The following is a 20,000-nucleotide window of genomic DNA, read 5'->3' on the forward strand; positions in this document are numbered from 1 at the left end:
TCCTCACCTACTGTTGCTTTTCTGTTATTTGGTGCCTTCTGACAGTTGAAATAGGAATTTAGCTCCTATTTCCAAACAGGTTGATGCATTTTCTGCATCCTCATGCCTTTGTGCTAACTTAATATACATATATATATGAATCAATAATAATAATGATATAAAGATAATAAAAATGTACTTTACCTTCACAAGTGCCCTCAGGTCCAGGAGCATAACCATCCTCACAGGAACATTCAAACTGACCAATCAAATTAGTACAAGTTCCACGACCACAAATTCTTCCAGTCAGACATTCGTTTATATCTGTAAAAGAAACAAGAAAATAATGCAAGAAAACAACAAACTAGAATGGTGGAAATGTTCTTTGACCTCTCTTTTACTCAGCCATTGGACTATAGCCTAGCTACAGCAAACCTTGATAGGTTTTGCTTGAATTTATTGTGTCCCACTCTGAATTTTGTCACATGTGTTTTATCGATTTCTGTTTGGTAAATGGAATAAATCCACATTGGTATAAAGTGTGTATCTCTGTTGGAATAAATACCGTAATGTATTCCTGTTCAATGTATTGATATATTGACAATCTTTCTCTGATACACCCATCCATCCATATATCCATCCATCTATCTATCTGTCTGACAATCTATTAGTTTGTCTATCTAAATAATTAAAAAATTGGTGTGAAATGTATTTTCAAGAATCCAGTCTCTTACCAATGCACCTCGTTTTCGTGTCATCCACCTGGAAACCGGTATTACACTCACAGCGGTATGAACCATCAGTATTGATACAACGACCATTCGTGCAGTAGTCTGGATACATCATACACTCGTTGATGTCTGTAAAAGAAAAGGCAGCAGAGACGGAAGTGTTAGGATGATTAATGGTGCATTGATAATAATGACAGAAGAAAATTACTTTGGGATGCTTTCTACATGAAATAATTACAGTTAAGGCACAAGCTAACATATTTAATGTTTTCCTTAATATTACATCAAATATATTAATCGACACTTAATAATACTGAGAATAATGGTTGGTTGCTGGTCCAGTGTATGCACGTGTGTGTGTATGTGTGTGTTTTATTTAAGTATGCATTTGTATTTAGTGTATTTGTACATTTGTCTGTTTGTGTTCTTGTTTGTGTGTGTCTTGTATTGTTATTATTGTTTACTGATACAGTGTGTGAGTGTGTGTGCATGCATGTGTATGTGCATGTGTGTGTTTATGTGTAGTGTATTTGTGATCTTTGTATGTGTGTGTCTGAGTTTGGGCATGTGTGAGTAAGTGTGTGTGTGAATATGAGTATGTTTGCGTATGCATCTGTATGAGAGCATGCATATGTGTATGTGATTTTGTGTTTAAGTGCCTGTGTCTTTGAAAACACCATCAAAGTACATAATAATAAAAACACTAATATTAATCATTTCTGATACTGGGGTGGTGGGTGGGAGAAGGAGGAAGGGGAGGAAAAGAAAAAGAAGAGAAGGAGGAAAGGAAAGGAGGAGAGGAGAAAAAAGAGGGGAAGAGAAGGAGAATAAAAAGGAATGAATAAGAAGGAGGGGATAAGACAATGAAGTTGATGAGTAAGATGAAAAGGAGGAGAGGAGGAGTAATAAGAGGTAGATATAAGTGTAAGAAAGATGGGGATGGAGAGGACAAAGAAAAAATATGAATGTGTCTAAGGAATAAGATGAGGAAGGAATGGGAGAGGGAGAGGAGGAAGAGAGAGAATAAGAGAATGACGGAGAAGGAGATGAAGAAGGGGAGGTGGAAAATGGATAAAGAAGATGCTTATATTTTCTTACCTTTCCTGTTGCCATTTGGATCTTCAATGTGACCAATATAAGGACACAAGAGTTTGAAGGCTTCTAGAAACAGAAAAAAACAACAATAAAACGCATGAAAACAAAGCAGATATACATTAAGTTAACAGAGAATACCTTTAAAATAAGATACAAACAGCACACATAGTTGCTTAGATTCAAAAATAAATGTAATGTACAAATAGATAAATAATTGATTATTTGTTTATCTAGCTGCTTATATATTTATAATGTTGATGAAGATGATAATGATTATCATGATGATGAATATGATGATGACGATGGTGATGACAATGACTGATGGCGGTAGCAGTATGTAATGGAGATGATGATGATAATGATGATTATGTTGGTGTTGATGATCGTGATGATAAAGATGACAATGGTGGTGGTGGTGATGTTGTTGCTGCTACTGATGATAAAAATGATGCTGATGGGTATAACGATGATGATTGTGATGAAGAGGATGATGTTGATGATGATGTTAATTCTAATGTTGACAATAATGAAAGAGAATAAGTTAATAAATGGTTAGTGCTTCATTGCTTACTTGTGTTCTGAGTAGGACACACGCTACAAATGGTATCACCCCAAGCAACACTCTTACTACAACAGCATTCTTTTCTGGTCATATTCATGGGTGTTGGATTCAAACATTGGCCATTAGCAAATGTACGGTAGCAGATGCCAACTCTCATGTCTGTAAAATTGGAAAACAATATACATGTGAGAAAAAAAACATATATATATATATCAAAATAATGTTGCCATGTATGCATGATAAATATATATATATATATATATATATATATATATATATATATATATATATATACAAAAAACGATGTCCGGAAGTTATATAATGTGAAAGTGCTCCTTTGATGCAAGTCTGATGAAGAGCCACTCTAATGTCTAAAACCACTACGATTATGCACAGGAGTCGGTCCAATGTTTTGTTCACATGCCACCAACACAAGTGCCAGTAAGGCGAAGCTGGAAACGATCGTGCTCAAATGGTCCTTTTTACATGCCACCGGCACAGGAGCGAGACCGCTACTCTGGCAGTGATCCTGCTCGGATGGCGCTGTTAGTGCTCAACTGGCACGGGTGCCAGTAGGCACGTAAAAAAACCGATGCCAGTACTGCCGGACTGTCCCTCGTGCTGGTGACACATAAAAAGCACCCACTACACTCTCGGAGTGGTTGGCGTTAGGAGTGAATCTGAGAGGGGAATATGTTGAATAAAATCCTAATTAACTGATCCTCCTGTATTTTCATTTACCCAAAACCAGCACCTCTTTGCATATCTTCAATTGAAGCCAAGAGACAACAGACTCATTGATGTAGAAGCTGAATATAAACTGCATCATCATGCTCACCTACCTTGGAGAATCTGTATATGTCAATGACTTTGCCCTTTTCCTTCAGACTAAGCCCAACAAAAGAAAAATTAATTAATTAAATTAGATATTAAAAATTTAAAATAAAAGATAGAAACAACATTGTCTTACCTATACATTTCCTCTTGTCACTTGAAAGAACATAACCAGAAGGACAATTACAAATGTACGATCCATCTGTATTGATGCAGTTTCCATTATAACAGATGTTAGATTCTGTAAAACACTCATCAATGTCTGCAAATAGATTCAAGATGAAAAATAAATAGCAATATTGTGGGTGTAACAGATGTGCAACAGATGTAGTTAATTGTGGAAGAAGCTATTAAGAAGAAAGATAGAAAAAGGTGACTATGTGGTTAAAGAAGTTTGCCTTGTGATCACATGATTTTGATTACAATCCCATTGAACTTTTAAATCCAAACCTAATGATAACAAAAGGGATCTACTGTGAGCTGTTTGAGGAGCCTAAGTCAATGTTAGAAGAAAAAAGACCATCTTTGGTTTCAAGACAAAAGGTGTTCTTCCACCAGGATAATGTTTGGCCACATACAGTGAGGATGACATTCTAAAGGCTAGAACAGTTTGAACGGGAAACGATGCCCCACTCACCGTATTAACCAGACACTGCCCCATCTGATTATCGTTTATTCCGCAGTCTTCAAAATGATTTGGATGGAAAAGATATGAATTCTGTAGACGAGTTTTGAATAGTACTGGAGGAGTATTTTTCATCACGGACAAGTGAATATTGGAAGAGGGGCCTTGCAAGTCTACCAGATGGAGGGAAAAGCATTGTAGAAAATGAAAGAGAGTGTATTTTCGATTAAAAGAACCTTGTTTCTCTTCGTTTTGAAAAATAAAAGAAGCATAAAAAACCGCATTATTTATGGGATGGCCCAATAAATATGTGTGTGCATACATACATACATACATACATACATACATACATACATACACACACACACACACACACACACACACACACACACACACACACACACACACACACACACACACATATATATATATATATATATATATATATATATATATATATATATATAAATGTATGTGTGTGTGTTTGTCCCCTCTATGTTTAGCCCCTTGTGGGCAATAAAGAAATAAATATAGAACATGTTAAGGATAAGTTGAAACTTACCAATACATTCATCACCAGTATCAGAGAGTTTATAACCATTAAAGCAGGAACATTCGAAAGATCCTTCAATGTTGTTACATCTTCCATGATGACAGACGTAGGGAGTTTCTGCACACTCATCAATATCTGAATGCATAAGAGAAAGACAATCATTATTTTAGAGGCAAGTAAAATCGCAAAGTAAAAGCTAACTAAAATCAGTTTCCCACACATACAGACTTGTCCTTTTATGTGCCAGTGCCGCCTAAAACACACCGGTGCCAGTGCTGTGTTAATTCACCCATGCTGGTGGCACGTAAAATGCACCCAGCATACTCTGCTATGTGGTTAGCATTAGGAAGGGCATCCAGTCATAGAAACCATGCCACAACAGACAATTGGGGTCTGAACAGTCCCATGTTAGCCAGCCCCATGTCAAACCATCCAACCCATGCCAGTACATGAAAAAGACGTTAAATGATGATGATGATATTTAAAAGGAAAATAAACATTGTGTTCAGTCATCATTTTAAAGGCACAATAGAAAGAAGGTTGTAATGTTGGGGCTATAGCTGAAAGAAGACATCACGTTCAACCATTATGCTGAAAGTATTGGATAAAAAAAGAAAGCTCCCACCATATTGGAGGTATGATGAAACAGGAATATGGTGCTTAAATGAGATAAATAATAACTAGCACCTGGGTATGAATATTTGGGTACACTACAAGCAATATAGTATATTGGATAGGTACTATCCCTTAGTTGGTTTCTCAACCTCTAACTCACGCACACACACACACACACACACACACACACACACACACACACACACACACATATATATATACACACACACAGAGGAAAGTAAATGGACACAGGAATGGCTGAGTGGTCAATAAGTTTGCTTTGCAATCTTGACGTCTCAGGTTCAATTCCTTGGTGTGACATCTTAGACACCTTTTACCATAACCTGAGACCAATACATGTGGTCTTTGGAATACTTAGCCACATACCCTTACACTGAGTAAGTATCTCAGTTGATTAAGCCACTGACATAGTGATACCATTTTACGTAAGATGGAGGGTGTATACTTACCAAGACAGTTGCGGAAGTCCTGGGACAGTCTATAGCCAGTCTGGCAGTTACAGGTAAAACTGCCAAATGTGTTTAAACATCTTCCATTTTGGCAGATTCCTATTAACTGTCGACATTCGTCCATATCTGATGGGAAGATACAAGGAGATTACAGTTAGAGAACATAAGGAAAAGGATATGGGTACCTGGTAGGGTTTGAAGGTACACTGAATGGGGTTGTGTGATAGTAAGGAGTGATGTGACAGGCTGACGCCATTTTAGGGGTGTGTGATGTCTCAGTGTTTAAGTGAGAGAGACGGGAAGAAGAGAGAGGGGGAGGACGAAAGAGAAGGGAGGGAGAAAGAGAGTGGAAAGGAGAGAAAGAGAGGGAGAACTTGTTGGATAGATAAATAGACTGACAGATAACTAGCTAGCTAGATAGTTATATAGATAGTATAGACAGAATGTAAAAAAGAAGAGAGTGAGAGTGAGAGAGTGTGTGGTGAAAAGAGAAAGAAAAAGAGGAAAGAGAGAGAGGGAAAGAGAGAGAGAGAAAGAAAGAGTAGGGGAAAAGAGAATGAAGGAAAGAACGAGATTGTTAGACAGGTAAATAGACAGATAGAATGTGAAAAGGAAGTGAAGAAGGAGAGAGAGAAAGAGGGAGAGAGAGAAAGACGGAGAGAAAGAAAGATGGAGAGAAAGAGGGAGAGAGAGAGGAGTAGAGAGAGAAAGAGGAGTAGAGAGAGAAAGAGTAGAAAGAAAGAGGAGTAAAAAGAGAAAGTGGGAGAGAGAGAAAGAGGAGGAGAGAGAGAAAGAGGAGGAGAGAGAGAAAGAGGAGGAGAGAGAGAAAGAGGGAGAGAGATTGAGAGAGAGAGGAGACAGAGAGCGTGATGTAAAGTGTGAACTCTAATGTAGGGTAGATAGAAAACTTTGATGGCGGGTTTCAATCCAACAATAACATTAGCGATGACAGCAAAACAAAAGCAAGAACAATACATACCATAACAATCGAAATTATCCGTTAATGTAAAACCACGGTTACATTTACAAGTATGGCCACCGATTTCATTGATACATGTGCCGTTGCGACATATCCCCGGACGTGAAGCACATTCGTTGATATCTGGAGAGTAATGAAACAAATATGAATATTAAGGGAGAGAGAGAGAGAGATAGAGATAGAGAAGGGTGTGAAAAAGAGCAGAGGGAGTGAAAAAAGGAGATAAATCCCTCTTTGTACCATTATCATTTTACAAAGGAGCTGCTGGCTTATGCTGATGTGAGATGTGTTTTTATAAGGTAAAAGTTAATATCTACTCTACTAAAAAGTAATCCTTTAGTTTTAATGTCTTTATATATAACCTGACATAAAAAAAAAAACAAATTATATGTGGCTGTGTAGTAAGTAGCTTGCTACCAACCACATGGTCCTGGGTTCAGTCCCACTGGCAAGCGTCTTCTACTACAGCCTCGGGCCGACCAAAGTCTTGTAGACGGAAACTGGAAGATGCTCGTCGTGTATATATATATATATATATATATATATATATATATGTGTGTGTGTGTGTGTGTGTGTGTGTGTGAGTGTGTACGTTTCTGTGTTTGTACCCCCTAACATCGCTGGTGTGTTTACGTCACCGTAACAGAGGTTCGGCAAAAAAGACAGATAGAATAAGTACTAGGCTTACAAAGAATAAGCTCTGGGGTCGATTTGTTCGACTAAAGGTGGTGCTCCAGCATGGCCGCAGTCAAATGACTGAAACAAGTAAAAAGAGTATATATATTTTATTGAGAGTCAGAGAGATACATAGATAGATAGAGGTACATCTATCTATTACCTTCCCCCTTCTATTTCTTGAACGAAGGGATTCTGTAGGAGTAGTCTCCCCTGATTTTAACACACAGAGATACATAGATAGAGGTACATCTATCTATTACCTTCCCCCTTCTATTTCTTGTACGAAGGGATTCTGTAAGAGTAGTCTCCCCTGATTTTAACACAGAGAGATACCTAGATAGATAGAGGTACATCTATCTATTACCTTCCCCCTTCTATTTCTTGTACAAAGGGATTCTATAAGAGTAGTCTCCCCTGATTTTAGAACAGAGAGATACATAGATAGATAGAGGTATCTATCTATTACCTTCCCCTTCCATTTCTTGTACGAAGGGATTCTGTAGGAGTAATCTCCCCTGATTTTAATACACAGAGATACATAAAGGTACATCTATCTATTACCTTCCCCCTTCTATTTCTTGTACGAAGGGATTCTGTAAGAGTAGTCTCCCCTGATTTTAACACAGAGAGACACATAGATAGATAGAGGTACATCTATCTATTACCTTCCCCTTCCATTTCTTTTACGAAGGGATTCTGTAGGAGTAGTCTCCCCTGATTTTAACACAGAGATACATAGATAGATAGAGGTACATTTATCTGTTACCTTCCCCTTCTATTTCTTGTACGAAGGGATTCTGTATGAGTAGTCTCCCCTGATTTTAACACGGAGAGCCGGTAGCATTTGATGATTCTGAGAAAGTTTCGTGTGTGCATGCGTGCATATGACGTGTGTATGAGAAAGAGAGAAAGAGACAATGAGAATTGGATGAGAGAGAGAGAGAGAGAGAGAGAGAGAGAGAGAGGGAGAGGGAGGGAGAGAAAGATCATTATCAGTTATAAAGAGAGATTCTTGTTTTTAGTGCTTACCGATACAAGCATCTCGTTTGGAATTTATGTGGTAACCTTGGTTACAATTACATTTGAAACCTCCGTCCAAGTTCTGGCATCGACCATTTGCACAAATTCTGGGATTTTCACGGCATTCATTGATGTCTGAAGGGAAAACAGAAAAAAAAAAAAAATAAAAATCTCATGAATTAATAAATATACCCTTGATCAATTGACAACGATAACAATGATGACAACGATAATGATGATGATGATGACGACAATGATGATGATCACAATGATGATGATAATGGTGATGGTGATGCTGATGGTGACAAGAAACAGTAGACGAAGACTTACCTCGACACCGTCGTTTATTGGGGGCCAGCTTGTACCCTACTGGACAGCGGCACTCATAACTACCTTTAGTGTTGAGACAATTAGCATTGCCAACACAGGGACTGCGGCGACGTTCACATTCATTCTCATCTGAAATTGAAGAGGAAGGTTTAGTGAAGGAGCCTACTTTGTGGGGGAGAATTGAGCTAGTCTGCAAAATCTTAATTAGTTCTTTTTGTATGTAATTATATAAGCATATTATTTTTATTGATATGGAAATGTATATCTTAAGTTGAACTTTTTCATTTTTGGTGTGTGGAATCTTCTGAGACTGTGATTATTGAAAATGTTATATTTTATGTTACCCATTTTCTTGTAATTCTAAATTGACATGCAACACTTAAAACAGAAGAAATGTAACATCAAAATCTGCTGGGTAGGAGACGTTTAGTGTTCTGCTTTTAATGTTCTGGTGTTGGGTCTGTTTGGCCCAACACATTGGCATACAACATAGAGTAAGTGCTGAGAAATACATGAATTAGTCAATTCAATTCTAGCAACCTTGAAAGACTGTCTTTGCAATATGTTTATGGCTGACATAAAAGACAATATTACTGTCTTTTTCTTAAAACATCTAAAATCAGTCGAAATGAAATAGCATTTCTGATGGAATGACATAAACATGTAGAATAAGAACAACAATGGAGAACTTACCTTCACACATGTGACTGAGCCGTTCATAGATGAAGCCTGGATCGCACTCACAGCGGAATGAGTCTTCTGTTTTGATACACCGACCGTTCATGCAGAGTCCTGGCATCATTTCGCATTCACTCATGTTCTCTGGAAAATAATTGTGGAATAAAGGATAGGGTAAATATACATGTGGCTAAACAAGTGTATTATTGAATATTGTGGAAAGGAATAAATAGATGAAGCGGGTAGAAAAAAGGGACCAGGAAATGTAGAGGAGTGTTGAGAGATGTTGAATAAATAAGAGTGGCTGTATACATATACATAAATATATAAGAGGTTCAGGCATGGCTTGGGTGCATGGCTTGGGAGCTAAAAGCCCTTATTTCTAGCAATGTAGGTGCTACCCTGCACCATCAATCACAATTAGTGCCAGTTGTATACACACACACACACACACACACACACACACACACACACACACACACACACACACACACACACACACATATATATATATATATATATATATATATATATATATATATGCAGACACGACAGAAGTAAATAGACACCCCATTAAACAACGTTATACGTTTATTTTAACTTGAAAAGTTTTGTATTTTTTATTAATGGACATTTTTATGTTTCAGGTTCTATATGTGACTGTTTAATCATGCCACATACAAAAGAAATCTTGGAACTTTCTCTTTTGAAATTTGGACAGATGAAATGCCACTAAGCATTTTGCCCGATGTGCTAATGATTCTGCCATCTTGTTGCCTTACTTCATAAGATAATTGTTTATTCCTTTGCCATCTCATCTTCAATTTCCTGCTCTGCACCTGACTAATGCTTTGTTTTGAAGCATTGTATGTTAATTGCAGTTGTATTTCAGATTCAGAAAACAGCTTCTCCATTCAGATGATGTCTGTTTACAACACACTCAATTCAGTGAGACTAGGAGACTTTGAGACACGGTGTTTCAACCTGGTTGTGCCTCTTCAGTCAAAGTTACCCCTACATATGTGATCTAGACAAGAATTGCAGTTCTTGTTAATAGAATTTCAGCAAACAAATTATTTGTTGAAATGTGTTGATATCTGCCAAGTTGATAATCGATTATCATCCCACCCCATTCTCTGAAGTCTAAATGCAAAAGACATGTGTGTATGTATAATTTATCAAAGCTGAAAGCACTTCAGAAGTTAATCTAGAACCTTGAGTTTCAAATATCACATTTATCAAAGTCATTATTGTGTGTTTCATAGAGAGAGAGGTATCAATTTATAAGTCTAACAGGGAATATAATGAAACATCTTCAAAAATTACAGTTAAGATCACATGATCCTTTTTAATAAAATAAATAACTTACTTATGAATTTTGGTTCCTGGCAGAGATCCTTGTATGCCTCTGGAAAATGATAATAATAATAATAATAATGGTAATAATGATAATAATAATAATAGTAATAGTAGTAGTAGTAGTAATAGTAGTAGTAGTAATAATAATAATAATAATAATTCTTTCTACTAAAGGCACAAGGCCTAAAATTTGTGGGGAGGGGAGTAGTTGATTACATCAATTTCAGTGTTTCCCTGGTACTTAATTTAGTGACCCCTAAAGGATGAAAGGCAAAGTGATGTCACAACTCATTTCCACAGATGAGTGAACTGGAGCAACATGAAATAAAGTGTCTTGCTTAAGAAGACAACATACAGATCGGTCCAGGGATTGAACTGACTACTTCATGAGTATGAACCTGATGCTCTAACCATTGAGCCATGTGCCTGTACATTTACTTGTGTGTAAACCATACTATTTCATATTTAATTTTAACTGAAAAAAAAACTGGGGTGTCACTTATACACAGGGCAAAGGTGATACCCAGTTTGAAGATGGAGGAAAAAAACTTTGTACCCAGATTTAACCCACTAGCATCCAGATTATTTTGTTAAAGGCAAAGCTTATTTATTACAATTGTTTTGAATTAACCATGCAATATCATCTAGCTTTGGGATTTTGATGATGTGATTATTTTTAAGATGACATTGTAGAGTAGGTGTGAGAGGTCAGATCTCACCAGTTTGAACATAAAAAACATGTAGAATTTTTGGGACTGATAGGTCTGGTTTAAATTCTAAAGGTTTAATACTAAATTAAGGGTGTGATTTATACACGAGTGCAACTTATATACAAGTGCGACTTATGCTGAGTGCGTCTTATATGTGAGTGTGACTTATATCTGAGTAAATATGGTAATTTAATTTGTGTGCAAAGAAAAAAATGAAGAGATATTTGAAAAGTATGAAAATCATTGTAAACTTACTTGTGTGTCTTTCTGGACAAGCTTCACAAGGGGTATTCCATGCCTTTGCAACAGAACAGCAGCACATCATTTTGGTCAAATTACCTGACAGTTCGTTTTCACAGATAAGTTCGTGTGGCCAAGTGGTTGATTTATAGTAAGTGGAATAACAGTTTCCTTTACGCATATCTGACAAACGAGAAGTAAAGAACACAAGGAATATAGATGTCTGTGCTTAACTTATATTGTGGATTCACTTGTTGTCAACGACAAATGAGGGTTTCTGTAATTTTCTTGTTCAACAAACTGCAAGGATGATTTGTTTATAGTGATTGAATGTTTGTGATGTGTGTTAGTTCCCTCCCTCTATCTAATTACACATTGTCTGTATAAGTGCATGGTGTTGTCGTGTCAGATGTTGAATTGATTGTAAAGCAATGAGAAGTTAAATGTTTTCTGCACTGCCTGCTTGAGGAATTGAAACCATGATCTTGTGATCATGAGCGCAACACCCTAATCACTAGGCCATGCACCATTATGTGTTTGTGTTTGTGTGTGTGTGTGTGTGTGTGTGTGTGTGTGTGTGTGTGTGTGTGTGTATACGCGTGTGTACATACATGTACAAGCACAACATATGGAAAAAAGAAAAGATTCCTTTCTTTTTCTTTTTTTTTGCATCATTCCACTTTTTGAACTCACCTTCATCTGACGTGATTGCTATTATTGACTAAACCATTGAATTGGGTGCTGAAGCATGGCCACAATTCAGTGAGTGAAACTAATGAAAGAATAAAAGAAAAAGAACTGACAAATATACGAACCCATGCAGTGTTGATCTGGTGTTAATAGATGTCCTTCTGGACAGAAACAGGTGTAGTTACCCTCTGTATTGTAACAGGTACCAGCACCACACAGGTTTGGATTCAAAGAACATTCATCAATGTCTGTGAAAGAAAAATGAAAAAAATGAATAAACAAATAATAAATAATAAAAAAAACATTTACGGATACTCTAAGTGTACACATATACAGTCGCAGATATTCTGATAAAAGGCAGAGGACAGGTACTCTAATAAGATATGAACAATGATTAGCATTGTAATGAAATAGAAAAATCAACAGATACTCTAATAAAATAAAAACAATGACAGGTACTCTAACCAGATATGATAGGTACTCTAATAAAATAAAAACAATGACAGGCATTCTAAAAGAATACAGACAACAGGAACTCTGATAAAATACAATAACAGGTACTCTAATAAAATAGAAACAATGACAGGTACTCTAATAGAGTACAAATGACAACAGGTAGTCTAACTAAATACAATGACAAGTACTCTAGCAAAATAGAAACAACAAGTATTCTAATAAAATAGAAACAATGACATGTACTCTAATAAACTACAAACAACAACAGGTGCTCTAATACGGTACAATAACAGGTACTCTAATAAAACAGAAACAACAGGTACTCTAAATATATACTCACCCTAACCCTAACCCGAATTGTAGGCTCACACTCGCAATAACTCTCTAACTGCATACGGTTATGCATAATAAATACACTCACACAGTATTCTTTCTTTTTTATAAAGAATAAATGGAGAAATAAGGATACATACCAATGCACGTGTGGAGAGTAGAATCCAAGGCATATCCAGAATTACATTTACAGAAGAAACTGCCAAAAGAGTTTTGGCATTCACCTCCTTGGCATACATTCTGGATTTCGGCACATTCATCAATATCTGTTAAACAGAATTATTGCAAAAAAAAAAAAAAAGTTATCAAAGAATTGTCTTAGAATAAAGGTTTCTTACACAATTAATAATTATTTATGATTTCTATATAGGTGAGAAGTGGCAGTGTAAAACACTGGGAGTTTTGACACTGGGAGTGAGGAAAAAGTGGCAAAAAAAAAAACTGCCAAAAACAAAAGTATATAAAAAGAAAACGCTAGGTTATCTTCAGACTTGAAACCGTGTATGCATACTTACAGCTAAGCAGATTTCTTGAAGTGTTCCTAAAGAACATGTGTATATGAAATATATTTCATATAGGTATAAGAAATACTTAAAAGGTTTCGTTTTTAAAAGGGAAGGAGACAGGTTGCTCTGAAAGCATAGTTGCTAGAATAAGAACAGGCTGGGCAATGTTCAGTGAGCTATCACTTTTGTTGGTAACAAAGGGTCTCTTCCTCAGAGTGAAAGGCAGTTTGTATGATGCCTGTGTACAAACAGTTATGCTACATGGCCATGAAACATGGGCTGTGATTACAGAAGACATGCAAAGGTTTGAAAGAGATGAAGTCAGCATGCACTGCTAGATGGGTATAAGAGGCATCAGATGTAATGTACAGGAAAGGAGATTGTGCTGGTATGGTTATGTGATGCATATGGATGAGGAGAGTTGTGTAAAGAAGTATTGATCTCTAATCGTTGAGGGAACCTGTGGGAAGGGTAAACCCAGGAAGAAGTGGGATGAAGTAGTGAGAAATGATCTTCAGATGTTGGACCCTGCAGAGGGGATGACAAAGGACTGAGACCTCTGATGATTTGCTGTACTAGAGAAGACATGTCAAGCTAAGTGAAATCATGGCCATCCATACATACAACCATATCTTTTATGACTATACTCTCCTTCCCCTGACACACACACACACATACATACACACACACACATACATACACACACATAAATATATGTATGGTAGACCTTTTAAACATTTGTAAAATATATGCCATATTTGGAAGAAAGTAACTTTCTTTTATACATACAAATATAAATTGAGGATTAATTAATGCTAATTAATAACAATGAAATAGATTTTAATTACCTTCAAGAATGACTGTGATTATGTTTGGTCGGAAGCCAGGACCTCCTGGGCACAAACTTTTGTGTTCAACTAATGAGGGAAGAAAACAAATAAAAATAATATTAAATAATGGAGTTACTGATTACTCAGGGAGATTCAGCGTGGCACAGAGTGTGACAAGGCTGACCCTTTGAAATACAGGTACAAAAGAAACAGGAAGAAAGAATGAGAGAAAGTTGTGGTGAAAGAGTACAGCAGGGTTCACCACCACCCCTGCCGGAGCCTCGTGGAGCTTTAGGTGTTTTCGTTCAAACACTTACAACACCCGGTCTGGGAATCGAAACCGCGATCCTATGACCACGAGTCCGCTGCCCTAACCACTTGGCCATTGCGCCTCCAAACTCAGAACATAGCGATGGGTGAAATACTGCTAAGCATTTCATTCAGCATGCTAATGATTCTGCCAGCTCACTGCCTTAAATAATAATAATAATAATAATAATAATAATAATAATAATGATAATAATGATTTCAAAGGGCAGCAATTTTGGGGGAGGGGATGAGTCGATTTTATTGACCCCAGTGTTCAACAGGTACTTATGTTTTTGACCCCAAAAGGATGAAAGGTAAGATCGACCTCGGCAGAATTTGAACTTAGGACGTAATGAAGAGCATGCTAATGATTCTGCCAGTTCAATAATAGTGATTACTTTTGATTCAAGCACACGACCAGCAATTTTTAAGTGAAATGGTCAGTCAATGCGATCAATATATATTTGGTATCTCATTTTACCAACCCCTACATTATAATAGTAAGTATATAGTAATAACTATAATGATAACATAGCGAATAAAAATTTAAATTATGAAGAAAATACCAGCTGTAAAAGAGGAGATTTATAACTTACGAGTTCCATTCAAGGGACAAGCTTCACAACGTGCAGGAATTTCTGCCCATCCTTGGCCAACAGTACAACAGCAGGTGGCTTTAGATAAATCGTATGACAATTCTGTTGAGCATTGTAGAGTTTGGCGGTAACGTTCAACTTCAAAATAGCATGTTCCAAGGCGTTTGTCTGGGGAAATAGCAAAAACAAGGATTAAAAATTGATTTACTGCATATACCATTTGAAAGGTAAATTTACTGAAGATACCAAAGATTTTGGTGTAGCTATAATTAGAAGGAAATCCAGCTGTAGAAACTATGCCAAAACAGACAAGTGGAGCTAGTGCTAATCTCTTTTACTCTGACTGTCACTATCTTTTCCCCTAACTCTCTCCTATCTTCCTCCCCTTTGTTGCCCTAATGGGGTAGCCAAGTATCTTCTCATTTGTAGGACAGCTATCCCTGTTCTTCTATCATAATCCAACCTCTCACTTGGCTCATGATCACTTCTCTTGGTTCTCCTCCCTGTCTCAGATGAGAGGTCTTTTTCTTGTTTGCTACTTAGTTTCTTAATGATCCTGAGAGCTATGCGAGCGAGTGGAGTGCCAGCTCCTTGTAGGGTTTCCCATGCTGGACAGGTAAAAAAATAGAGGCTGGACTAATAAGGCTCTAATACTTGAATTTAAATCTGAAATGAAAATTCTTTTGAGAAGAAATATCTTTTGAAATTTAGTTTAATATAAAAATAAAAGAGATGATTTTGCTTACCTATACATCCAGTTCCACTAGGATTAAGTTCATAGTTAAATGGACAATGGCATTCATAGCCTCCTTCTAAATTCTTGCAATTACCATAAAGACAATTGTCAGGAATTCTACATTCATCAATGTCTGTAATTAAACAAAAACAAAACAATAGACATAACTTTATCAAAAAAACCAAAAAAACCATGAAGGCTTTTAAAAAGTATAAGCAACAACAACAACAGCAACAAGAACAGCAGCAACAACAATAGTTACGATAATAATAGCAATACTGGTTGCTAGCGAAGTGTTTTTTCATGTTGAGAAACAGATGATTGTTAGATGGAGCCAAATCAGGAGAATGGGTGGCTGATCAACCAGCTCAAAGCAACAATCATGCACAGCAGCCAATGAAAGCAAGGACTTGTGTGCTAGAGTGTTGTCCTGATGACACAAGACCTCTTTTGCCAGTTTCCTTGGACCTTCAGTCTTGACAGCCTTTCGTAACTGTCTCAGCAAGTTGCCGTAGTACTCTCAATCGATGGTGTGGCTCTTTTAAACATAATCAATAAACACAATGCCTTTTGCATTCCAAAAACTGTGGCCATCACATTTCCTGCAGATGAAATGACTTTAGACTTCTTTGGAGCAGGTGAGGAAGGGTATTTCCACTGCATGGATTGTCTCTTTGTCTCTGGCTCAAAGAGATGAAGTCAATACTCATCATGGGTTAGGAAACGTTCAAGGAAACCAGCTGGACCTGCCTCAAACACTGTCTGATTTTGCCATGAAGTGATCAACCCAGTGTGCTTTTGATTAGATGTCAGAAGATGTGACACCCACCAAGCACAAACCCTTGTCATGTCAAGTTCATTGTGCAGGATATTCTTGACTTTATCATGGGATATGCTAATAACATTGGCTCTTTGATTTATCGTCAATCGCTTATCATCCATTATCATGTAGTGAACATAATCAAGATTTTCCTTGGTGGTGACAGTTGCAGGACGTCCAGACCATGGGTAATCAGCAAGACTCTCCCTTCCCCTCCTAAATTCTGTTGTCCTCTTTTGCACTGTTGATAAAGCTGGAGCATCATTCCCTAATGTAGCAACCATGTCTGCATGAAAGTCATTGGAGGCTAAACCCTTTTTCTACAGGTACTTGATAACCCCATGATGCCAAATTTTGTCTATTTTGAAGAGAAGTTGCTACTAGTTACATTTGAAGTCTTCTTACCTAGAAAGAAACAATGCAGTTACTAATAAGGAGAGTTGAAATGAATGCATGCAAAGCTTTAGCATCACTCCTTCATAGTCAGCCAATGAATTTTTTAGCCCACCCTCATACCTACCAGTGCAGTTTCCTCCGGTTGGGTCAACTTGGTAACCTTGGTTGCAGATACAGTTGAATAATCCAACACCATTTTGACATTTTCCATTGACACATAGATTCTCAAACATGACACATTCATCAATGTCTTGAAAAAAAAAAGAAGATAAATAAAAAACAAAATCATAAATGGAAAATAAAAAAAGGCAATTATGAACAAGAAACCACCAACACTACTGCAACCATTACCACAACCACTATGATATCTAGCAATCAGGTGGGAAAAAGTGAAATATAAATTTTCCAAAATAATTTGTTAGTAGATGTGTGAGGTAGTGAAAAAGATTATAATAAAATAAGGCTATTTCAAATATGCCTAAGAGATATTTGAATTTGTTAAAAGGCTTTTGACTGCAGTTTGTCATCAAGAAAGATTCCCATCAACGACCAGAAATAAGAATTTGAAATGTGCAGCAAACAGAATTCAAAACTGAATCCACATTTTCCCTCATTGTCAAACAAATCCTCTGTCTATTGTCTCAGCCTTTTTGCACTCAGAGATTAATGAGAAAGTGCTGACTTTTTGATCTTTTTTGAGGCATTACTTGATCAATTCTGATTAAGGACAAATAACCCTATGGTTTTTAGCTCAACCTACTTTGGTCAGCAAGTTATAAAAGCACAAGCATTTACTCATGTTTTTATAACTTGCTATTTTCCTTCTCTTTGGTCACTCGTGTCTGGAAAGATAGCAATTCTGTCAATGTGCTATTTAATACATGCAAAGGCAAACCTCTTATCCTCTCTCACTGCATACATTCTTTTTACTATGTCTTTCTCCATACCAGCCACAAAGAAGCTAAGCTAATTAATATATGCAATTAACCATGGAATTGGAGAATATTTTGCTGCATCAACACATAACAAAGTGTGCGCACAAACAAACAATTCATTGCAGTTGTATACTTCTTATATATTGTCGTGACTAATATTATAATCATCTTCAATATTGTAACAACATAATTGATATATAATAAATGGCTATATTAATAGTCAAGCAAATATTGTTTTCATATATTGTCATTACAAATGCATGCATCCATCATTTCAAGAGAGGGTGCTCTGAGCTGACTATAGTGTATTAGCATCTTTTTGCCTTAAACAAGAATTTTTCTCTATGATAAACAGCTGAGAAATATCTCTCAAATGTATTTGAACTGGTCTTAAATTTGTTTCCAAAATAATAGTTCGATGTTTTACATCAATTTTTCAAATCTTTGCATAAACGAAATAGTCGAAGTAATTTGAAAGGACACAACATAATGGCAGTATAAGATTTGAACTCATGATCATGTGGTCAATAGTTCAGTATCTTAACCTCACAACCACTGTGCCTTTATATAAATGTCTACCCCTTCATTTATCGATGTAAATACTGTATTTATATATTGTCATATCTTGCCTGGTGGAAAGCATTGTTTGATGTAAGATTCTATATGGGCAGATGAGTTGCTCTCCTTACTACCAATCCCATAAAAAAATGTCTTTGGATCGAAAGTCATGTCAAACAACTGAGTTAGAGCATACAGGTCATAACTTACCGATGCAGGCTCTGTCGTTGTCTGTTGGTGTAAAACCCATGTCACATTCACATTTGTATCCCCCTTCGTAGTTAAAGCATTGACCATGTTCACAGAGGTAAGGATTCAGAGAGCATTCATCAACATCTGTAAAGACAATGAAAAAAAAAACAGAACATCAATACAATGCAGAGATAAAATTGGAAGGAGAGGAGGGAAAGAAAGATACAAGAGAAAAGCAGTTGAATGGCATCTGAGTTATCTGTAAGTTTAGTAAATCACATTAGGAACAGGGTATATGGGAACATGTGCCAATCTTTTAAAACTGAGGATGAGGCAAAGAAGCTGCCAGGACTTATGTACTACACAGCTGTATACAGGATATACCATAGAGGAAGCATAAGGACCATGAACAAAGATACTGATAGTAACACTGACTTTTTGGCTTGAGTCATCTTTACAGCACAATGTAGGGGTGCGGCGGTGATCCACGATGACATGTGGTTGAATGGGGTTTGCAGAGATGTCCAGGTCTTAGTGATCCCAAATACCACAAGGTTATCTCAGAATTGTACCTCATAGTAAGAGTGAAAAAGAGGGAGGGATGTCAATCAGATTAGTGCAGAGGACCTAGTTGTTACATGTGTGGTAGTAAAGGTCACCTAAGGGCTTTTTACTCATTAGCACATGAAAGGAAAAACATAGCAGGAGTAATATCAACTGCAGGGTCCTGAACTGGGGGCCATGTGGCTGCTGCTGCTGTTTTCACTGGTCACAATATCAGAAGATAGTGAAGGATATCAGAGGTTAGAAAGGACAAGCAAAATCGTTTCATCCTCAGTGTTTTGAGGATCAGTGGTTGACGAAGAAAATATCAGTCAAATATAGGAGTCCATTTAATCAACTATACATCCCTCTCCCCAGATTTGTGACCATTATTTATTTCTTTAATGCCCACAGGGGGCCAAATATAGAGGGGACAAACAAGGACAGACAAAGGGATTAAGTTGATTACATTGATTACAGTGTGTAAATGATACTTATTTAATCGACCCTAAAAGGATGAAAGGCAAAGATGACCTCGGCAGAATTTGAACTCAGAATGTAACGGCAGATGAAATACCGCTAAGCATTTCGCCCGTCGTGCTAACGTTTCTGCCAGCTCACCGCCTTATTTGTGACCATTAT

The 20,000-nt window shown here is 36.9% G+C and overlaps 1 protein-coding gene and 1 pseudogene across 1 annotated transcript in view; both read right to left on the reverse strand.

Moving 5' to 3' along the window:
• LOC106879722 (fibrillin-2) overlaps positions 1-20,000 on the reverse strand; it is an 80,596-nt gene that overhangs the window by 42,152 nt on the left and 18,444 nt on the right. Inside the window, exons 21-40 of the mRNA XM_089341601.1 lie at positions 18,834-18,959; positions 17,255-17,380; positions 15,925-16,047; positions 15,179-15,346; positions 14,292-14,360; positions 13,078-13,203; positions 12,274-12,396; positions 11,474-11,641; positions 10,519-10,557; positions 9,165-9,293; positions 8,472-8,600; positions 8,151-8,276; positions 6,444-6,566; positions 5,465-5,590; positions 4,389-4,514; positions 3,338-3,463; positions 2,377-2,526; positions 1,809-1,871; positions 714-839; positions 184-303 (exon numbers count right to left, since the gene is read on the reverse strand). Of these exons, the coding sequence (XP_089197727.1) occupies positions 184-303; positions 714-839; positions 1,809-1,871; positions 2,377-2,526; positions 3,338-3,463; positions 4,389-4,514; positions 5,465-5,590; positions 6,444-6,566; positions 8,151-8,276; positions 8,472-8,600; positions 9,165-9,293; positions 10,519-10,557; positions 11,474-11,641; positions 12,274-12,396; positions 13,078-13,203; positions 14,292-14,360; positions 15,179-15,346; positions 15,925-16,047; positions 17,255-17,380; positions 18,834-18,959 (2,412 nt within the window). The remainder of the gene's footprint in view (positions 1-183; positions 304-713; positions 840-1,808; positions 1,872-2,376; positions 2,527-3,337; positions 3,464-4,388; positions 4,515-5,464; positions 5,591-6,443; positions 6,567-8,150; positions 8,277-8,471; positions 8,601-9,164; positions 9,294-10,518; positions 10,558-11,473; positions 11,642-12,273; positions 12,397-13,077; positions 13,204-14,291; positions 14,361-15,178; positions 15,347-15,924; positions 16,048-17,254; positions 17,381-18,833; positions 18,960-20,000) is intronic.
• On the reverse strand, positions 16,413-17,204 carry LOC149131081 (protein GVQW3-like; annotated as a pseudogene).

This window comes from Octopus bimaculoides, chromosome 25, assembly GCF_046866305.1.
Source record: "Octopus bimaculoides isolate indiv1 chromosome 25, ASM4686630v1, whole genome shotgun sequence".
Classification (NCBI taxonomy): domain Eukaryota; kingdom Metazoa; phylum Mollusca; class Cephalopoda; order Octopoda; family Octopodidae; genus Octopus; species Octopus bimaculoides.